Source organism: Calonectris borealis, chromosome Z (genome assembly GCF_964195595.1).
Source record: "Calonectris borealis chromosome Z, bCalBor7.hap1.2, whole genome shotgun sequence".
Lineage (NCBI taxonomy): Eukaryota > Metazoa > Chordata > Aves > Procellariiformes > Procellariidae > Calonectris > Calonectris borealis.
Window position 1 is genome coordinate 40,840,790 of NC_134352.1, and position 8,117 is coordinate 40,848,906.

An 8,117-nucleotide genomic window follows, 5' to 3' on the forward strand; every position below is an offset into this window, starting at 1 on the left:
AGGAGGAAACAATATTCCTCAAAGAGAGTTCATAGAAGATTTCTGTTATTTTGAAAGAAATCCTTTAGGTGTATTGCCAGATTTATGACTCTGAGGACCAAAGATCAGGCTGACCTCAAACTTTATAAACTACTTAATATTTTAATGGATTTTCTAAAAGTTCTACCCCAAGTATTTCATTCCATATACTGTTTCTTTTCTTCTAACTTTTGAGGTCAAAGAATTTCAGTCACTTTATGCTTGGATCCAATAATCAAATTTGTCCTAAAGTTATATCACAGTGCTGGAGTTCTTAATTATCTTGTCATCTGAGAGGGCTAATTGGGTGCTGCTCCCTCTAAAGGGTATTTTAGTATGACTGTACAATTTCATGGACTTAGAATGCAGTACCTTGTTTGTTAATCTTGTAGGTGTCCTTTTATTTGTCCTGTAGCATTTGGAAAAACCTCACTCTTTTTTTTTTTTAAGCATCCCTTTGTTTTTTCATCTCTTTTATTTTTATTTTAATTTCTTGAAGTCTGTGCAGTTTGCATTACCTCATAGTGCGCAGATTGATTGACCTATTCCAGATCAAGTGGATTGCAGGGTAGGGGACAATAATTATTATTACAAAATTGAGATCATCCCCTAACCAACATCTGTCTTTGTCAAGACCTTGTTGCCTTCTCTGAACTTCCGACATGACTATGTACTCTTATTCTTTCATTTTCTTGTCTGATATGTTCCAGTGGAAACATCTTGCAGTATTTTTACATTAATCTCATTGTTGAGATTTGTCATTTTGGTCAATTCTTACTGTAGATGAATCACATTTGCGACCCATCCTAACGCAGTATAATCCGCAGAGCTGGGTAATTCATTTGCCATTTCATCCTTCGGACTGTTGGAGACGCTAGCATAGAATGTCCCCAGAATGAATTTTCAGCCAAAACAGCCATTTATAGCTAAAACACTCTATTCTGGCTTTGCAAAGAGAATTTAGGGAATTTCAGTCCTATTCATAACATTCACTGCATTTCCTTTGCGGAACATCTCTAGCTGTCAGCTGCCATCTATGAAGGACCAGTACTGGTGGACATAACACATTATATCTTGTGATTGAAATATTACTGTTGTTGAACTGCAAGAAATCGCACGACTGTAGCGTTATCCACAGTTGTCTTCTGCAGATGCCTTTGTTTCTCCAGTTATGACATCTTCCTTGTAAATTTGCCAATTACTGAGAAGTTCGTGTTTGTATTCTAACAAGGTGCATACATCAGATCCAAACCAACTGAATCATAGTAAGACACAAGTGAAACAGTCTTTTCCGTGTTACCACACATGACAGAATTAGGATTATGTGTATAGTAAGTAGTTGATTAGAAATGAAATCTTGAGCGGTGAAGGAGTTTTGGTAGGTAGAAGTGCTTAAGGGAATGCAGATCAAGTTATTACAAAAAAATAATTGGGAGTAGGGGTGAAAATGTACGAAAACTCTATTGTATAGATTCCTTTACCTCTTTTAACCAGAGAGGCATATCACAAAAACTAACAAAGAGGAATACGCTTTAAAAATCTCATATGCTTTTGCTTTGCTGGAAATTGTAAAGAAGCCTTCTGCACCCTTGTTCAAAACACTGAAAACTACCTGCAGCATTTCAGAGCTTGTCTGTATGTAATCTAAATCTAGCTTTAAAAAAATTAATGTTTCTTTACTGTTCTTTCTACTTTTCCTACAGTCTGATACCTCAGAGGGCCAGAAAGAAAAGGAATGCTTTACAGCAAATACGCTTAATGAAATTATGGTACTTTGAATCCTCTGTTGCTTTTCTGTATGAAACAGAATCTTTCTTCATATTGTCTGTGATCAGACCAGTCCGTGCTTTCTTTACAACCAATATTGCTGTGTTCTTAAACGCACTGACTTTTTTCTTCTGTTTCTTTCTTTGAAGTATCGTTTGCTCATTTTACCTTGCCAGAAATGTTTGCTTGAAATACATATTGAGTACATATTTAACTTTTTTCCTCACATATGTTTTATTTCAGCAGCCAATCCGTCCCAAGGACTAGAACAGTATTGCGTTAAATTTCAAAGAAGCAACCAGTGTTGAAGAGGATATTCAGGAGTAAAGGGGATGTGACTAGAGGGAACTTGATGCAATTCAAGGAAGATTACTTTGGCTCCATTTTTCAGCAAAAGTGAAACAGAAGAATCTCTTCCGTACTTTTAGAATAAAATGAATGTCAACATGCTTGGTAGAGACTTTCCTAATGTGCTAACACTTCCTCAAACAAAACCAACAAAATCTGTGTACGTTGAGACTCAGGTGTAAATACTTAAGCTCTCTATTATAAAGAGGGCTTGCTAGTACATATGATGCATGTGTATAAATTGTGATGGCAATCACTTAGCTGCTGACCACCAGAAATGAAAAGATGGTGGGAGCTTTTAAATATATAAATCTGTGTTGTCCGTTCCGACTGGGCTCAAGTCTCCACTTGAGACTGAAAATCAACCACAAAAGCTTTTTTTCTTATAGTATTGGTACTCTCCTGTGTTAATTGGCTATTCTTTCTTATTTTGTATGAAGTTTTTTATGAAGCCACAGTATTGAGTACACAAAGTAACTATTGTCCACCAAAGAGTGCTTTATTTTCAAAGGTTGTGAGGTTTATTTTGAAAAAACTAACTATAAGCAATTGACTTGTTTTTAATAGTAATAGATTTTTAGTTGTTCACAACCAATGCCTCTTTTAACTACTTGTAATTGCTTTAAATCTGGTATGATTTTAAGGGGGAGGAAAAACAGCTTAGCATTTAAAGCAGTGCTGTCTTATTGAAATATCATTACAATTTCTTTTCCTATCTTCAAGTCTTTTAGGTGAAACTTTAGACTACTATATCTAAAAGGTAAGAATTTTTCCCGGGTTGTATTGGTACACTTGATAATATGTCACTGGTTTTTAGCTTTGAGACACTTAATGAGTGCAGCACACAAAAAAGGGAAAATAAGCTTGCTGTACAACTGAGATTGGTAGTGGAACTCAGGGGCAGGTATAGTTTTTAACATCTAATTAACACTTTAAAAACTACAGCTTACCTCTCTTAAAAAGCAGTGTAATTTTTAGAGGAATCTGTCTCAGACTGAAATTTTCATCCGCTACAAGCCTGTCTTCAAACACCGGCAGTGTTTTTTCCCTACCACTTCTCACGTTATGAAATCTTAAAGCTGGTTTTGCAGTGATGTACCCTTGTCTGCCAACTAAAGTTTATAGCTGCATATCCCTCAGATGAGGACTGTTACCACATAGCCTTAAATATGATACAGTTATCTGTTGATTTAGTGAATCTTACAGTAGAAAGCAGAAGAAATGGAGGGATCTGAAATCAATGGAATAACTGAAGTTTTTAAAGATACAGATTACCTCTGTAAGGGGGAGAATTTTCTTTTTATGAATGTAAATGGGCAGGTTCAGTGACTAGTTTCAATCGACATCCTTTTAAATTAAAATTAAGCTTTCTGTTAGGCTGGGGATTTTTGAATGCCAATATGAATAACCACACATTGGCTTGAAAACATTTTGTGGCAAGAGCATCAGGAGTTGGAGGGGAAGCAGGATGTGAAGTGTAAGTAAGCTTACAGGTGGCATCTGTGAGTTTGGATAGTCAAAATTTGCAAATATGAATACAAAGAAAATAGAAGAGGCTTGTATAGTGCCAAATAAAGGACCATTGAGGCTCAGACCTCAAATATTTCTTGTTTTCCTCTTAATCTTCCCCCTCACCACCATTTTCTTCTAGGTGAAAAGCACCTAAAAGGGGAGGGACAGAATTCACCCTGATAAAGTGATTAAAATTTCTTGTCTTTTTTGTTAAGTAAGCCACTTGCCCAAAAGCTGACGTACAGGTAGTCACGATAGTAGATATATTGTGCAAATATGAATCTGTGTTTATTTTTTTAAAAAATTCTCATCTTGGAAGGCGGAAGAAGTGAAACTAGTGAGGTGAGAGGGTGAGTGTCAAAACAAGAAAGGCTTAGTAATATTTATTGTGTTTGGCTTTGCCCTTCTCTCAGCTGAGCTTCCTCTTCTAGCATCTTTGTTTTTAACCTAACAATAATCTGTCTATTTCACACCCCTTCCAAATTGGAATTTGCCATTTTTTAAAGTAAGCAGCAGAGCCATTAGCACTTTCAGGTTCATCAGAAGTAAATTTGCATAAAACAAGTGCACAACCACACACAATACCAACCTTAGCTAAACCAAAACTGCATGTTTGGCGTGAATGTGTTTCAGGATACCCCTTCCACCACCTAGTATCTTAGTGAGAAACACATAAATGTCAAAGGGGTTTTGTATTTGAACTCTCCAAACAGCCTTATATGGAAAATTAACTCATTACCTCATTGTGTCCCATCTAATTGTATTGCTTAATTTGTTCTTCTGAATTTTTAGTACTTTGTCTAGCATTTTTATTATACCATACCAAAGCTGTCTTAAGTACAAGAATGAAGAGTGGGCATGGGCGAGAGAGTCCTTGGTTTCTCAATCTTTTTTGAATTGTGAAGTATTATGTGCCAAAATGGAACGTGTGGTGGCAGCTGTATCACCATTGTACCACAAAGCAGCTGAAGGAAGTTATTTCTGCTGTCATCAATTAGGAGTTTTTCCTTAGAAATTCTTTCCCCTCTTTCAAATACATGACAGATGGATTCTTCCTTGATCTCTTATTCAAAAGTATGCAACATACTCAAAAGCTGTAATATCTTGGGTCAAATTGCTAGCTTCCATGACATCAGTAACAACACAGATGTTAACCCAGACCTTTTCTTTTTGCCCCAGTATGACAATAGAGGAAGTGCTCCTGATTTAAAACAGAAAAATAAGATTTGTAGAGACTCATGCATTAAAATGGAAAAAAAAGAAAAATGTGATGTTCACCAGTTTGTTGCACTGCAGTTTTTATATTAATGGTTTGCAGACTGTTTGTCTTGCGTAAACTCATGTACAGACTATCAAGATCTAAAATTTCTTGACTAATCAGTACTGTTCATCCTGATTATTTTTAAATTGTATATTTCTAATCATATTTTTTTAACTTGGATTGACAGAATGGGAGTTTATTTTGCTGAAGGTATTTTTAAGATAAAGCTTCATATTATCTTGTAATATTAAGTAGTTCAATATGCATTTGTGTCTCATTTGAAAATACTGCATATTGTATTTGATTTTATACAAAATATTGAATAGTGAGAATTGTAAACATGAATTGTGTAAAATTAAAACTAATAATCAGAAGTTTGTTTTCTCACTTTTATGTCCAGCATTCAAAAAAAAATTCAGCACAAAACCATCCTGTCTGTATCATACTGAATCATATGTGCTCTGACAAATAATGCAGGAATCTCAGCTGCCTGAAAACCTTTAATTAAAGCACAAATCCTTAGAACAGACACTTGTCTAATTTCAAAAATAGAGAACTGGCTCTACATTTCAAGGGGCTCACTTTGGAAAACTAGTAATTGTATTTTAATTGTTGGGATACTCTTACCCAGTAAAAAACATGGATGGGGTTCTAGTTAATTTGTTTCCTTCCTCTATGATCATATAGTACTCATTTTTGGAAACAGGCATTATATTAAATACTATATACTTGGATACTTACCATGAAAGTGAAGGTGTAAAGTAAAAACTAAATTTTCAGGAACACTTCTTTTTGCATGAGTTGATGGTGGTCTAGTTTAGTCTTTGAAAAAAAATCCAACAGCAAAAAATACTGACCAACTCAAATACTTCTCATCACACTTGCCTGACCTACATTAGAAAATGCAGAATTTCACACCCCAAGCAGAGCCTGTTTGACAAGCAAGTAAACTTTCACTTGCTCCAAAGACACAGTTTTATGGTTGGAAAATCCATGTTCATCTGTGGTAAGGTGATCCTTTCTTACATGAAAGGATCTTTAAAGGTGGTTCTTTAAACCACTTTTTCCTGACAAACTAGTTGCCTGCTGAAGATTGAATGATGGCTTTTGCCTGGGAAAACATTGATTTATGCATGTGATGTCCAGAGGAAAACACAGTTAAGCCCTATCATATCATCAGTGATTTAAGGAGTACTGGCACTGGGCAGGGGAGGTGGAGGACTAAAAAATTGAACAGTGGCCCAGGTCAAATCCATTGACAAGTTAGTGCACTGCGCGAATACTCTCGTTTACAGTATTTCTGAGTAACTTCGATTTGGCTCTATTTAGTCTCCTTTGCATTACGGTTTCTACATAGCCTATGTCGTAGATGATAAAAATATGCTGTAGCAAAACAGATGCGCTCTTTAGAAATACTCAAGGCTGGCGTTAAAAAGAAACTGCATGCTTTAAGCCTAACTCACTGAGAGTTTGTTGAGGAAGAGATGTGTGCTTTTCTTGCATTTGTGTTCTTGGGGTTGGTTTCACATGGGTGTGCCTGACCAGTAAGCCCCTAAAATGGAGTAACGCTGAGAGGAGATGGCCAAGGGTGATGTGCTTGTGAAGCTCAGGGAACCTCAGGAAGCTGCAGGGTGTGGTGGACCACAGCTGTTGCAAAGAAGATGACTTTATCTCAACACAAAGGGGAGATAAATGGCTATCAACAGTTGAGTGGATCAACTGGTGGTGTAAATGCTTCTCCCCCAGTTCTTTAGAGAGAGTGAATGTCATCCCTGAGCTGGCCAGACCAGCACAGGGAGCGCGAATACGTAGCGTATAAGCCCCAGACGACTGCCAGAAGAATTTCAAAGAGAGCAATGGGCTTGAGCTGGCATCAATCCTCCTATTCCTTCCCGGCGACTAGGGACACCCTGGGTGGTGTCCGTGAGGATACCGTAGGAACCGGTAATGGGAATCACACTGGTATTGTGATTGAACTGTGTATTGCAATTGGTATATTTTGCAAAGTGTAACTTACATTTGTGTTGTATTTTCAGTACACTTTATATCACTCTAAATCAGAAACGCCTTGTGACATCAACCGTCTTCAAGTAAATTTGGTACTAGGCATGACACCCTCCATCCATGGGATATCTCCAAGAGCCTGGTCCGAGTGTTGGACTGTGACAAGGGGGACCGGGGAGGGCATCTGGAAAGTCTGTCCTTCAAACAGGTCCACTCCTGGTCTGTGTCCTCCCTATCAAACTCTGTCCCAGTCCACAAGGCTGCTAAAGAATCTGTGGCAAAACCGGACAGCCCAAGCAGCAGCTGCCATTTCTCATCCCTCTGCCCGGCATGCAGTGGCCCTGCTGCATGGCAGCAGATAAAAAGCACTTCTGTGGCACTACCACCTCCAACTCCCAGCTTTTCCAACTACACCAGCTGCTGCAGACCAGTTATGCCACAAACAGGCTGAAGCGGTAAATCCCAAACTCCTTGTGCCCCGACTAGACAGAGGGAGCAGACAGGAGATTACTCTTGGCAGTAGCTATTATTAATGCAAGAAAATCCGAAGTGATTGCTGCCGATAGCAGGAAGATAGATGCTGTGCAAATGCTAATGCAGACCAATTCTCACCATTGTGAGCTTGCTTTTACCTCCACCAGTGCTTTGACACCATTCTCTTATGAGAATGGTAGAGCAGTTCCTCGGTTTTCTACTCGGTGGAAGGGCTCAGCCTCCTCATTATCCCTTCTTCAAACACAGTTTGTCTGTAGACCCACTTGTATTTCTTCCCAAGTTTGAGTTCTGCCACTACCAGATTCGTCTTCCACTGTTCTTCCCAAAATGTCCTAGGACTGAATCTCTACTCAGTACTCACAACAGGTGACATTTGTCCTGGTGTCATGCCTCTAGGTGCTTTTTGTCCATCTCTTCCACACCAACATCATCTCTATTTTTAAGTGAACTATTATTTAATGTTGGTTTGTTGGGTTTTCTTCCCCCTTCTTTAAAGGATTCATTCCCTTCCTCCCACTGATCAGACCTTTTCCAGCCTATGGTCTTCCTTCACTTCAGTGGAAACTTCATTGAAAAGGTTACTAGGTTTTACGTTTCCCACAATAGTTTCCAAGGTCCAGAGCCTTTGCTAGAGCCAGGAAAACCCTGAAAACAGCATTCAATCCGCAAGTAACAGAAATGTAACTGTTATAATAGTTATATATAAAATATA

At 38.0% G+C, this 8,117-nt stretch overlaps 1 protein-coding gene across 11 annotated transcripts in view; it reads left to right on the forward strand.

Moving 5' to 3' along the window:
* Positions 1 to 3,072, forward strand: part of CDC14B (cell division cycle 14B) — a 45,679-nt gene extending 42,607 nt beyond the window's left edge. For 4 of the 11 annotated variants that reach the window (XR_012670886.1, XM_075136821.1, XM_075136829.1 and 1 more), the window contains one exon: positions 2,029 to 3,072. Coding sequence is in view for 7 of the 11 variants with exons in the window: in XM_075136821.1 (XP_074992922.1) it covers positions 2,029 to 2,068 (40 nt within the window). In the remaining 4 variants the exon portion in view is untranslated. Of the gene's footprint in view, positions 1 to 1,721; positions 1,788 to 2,028 lie in introns of those variants that run through there. The other 7 variants (XM_075136824.1, XM_075136820.1, XM_075136831.1 and 4 more) reach the window with 3 other exon arrangements.
* The last annotated feature ends 5,045 nt before the right edge of the window (positions 3,073 to 8,117 follow it).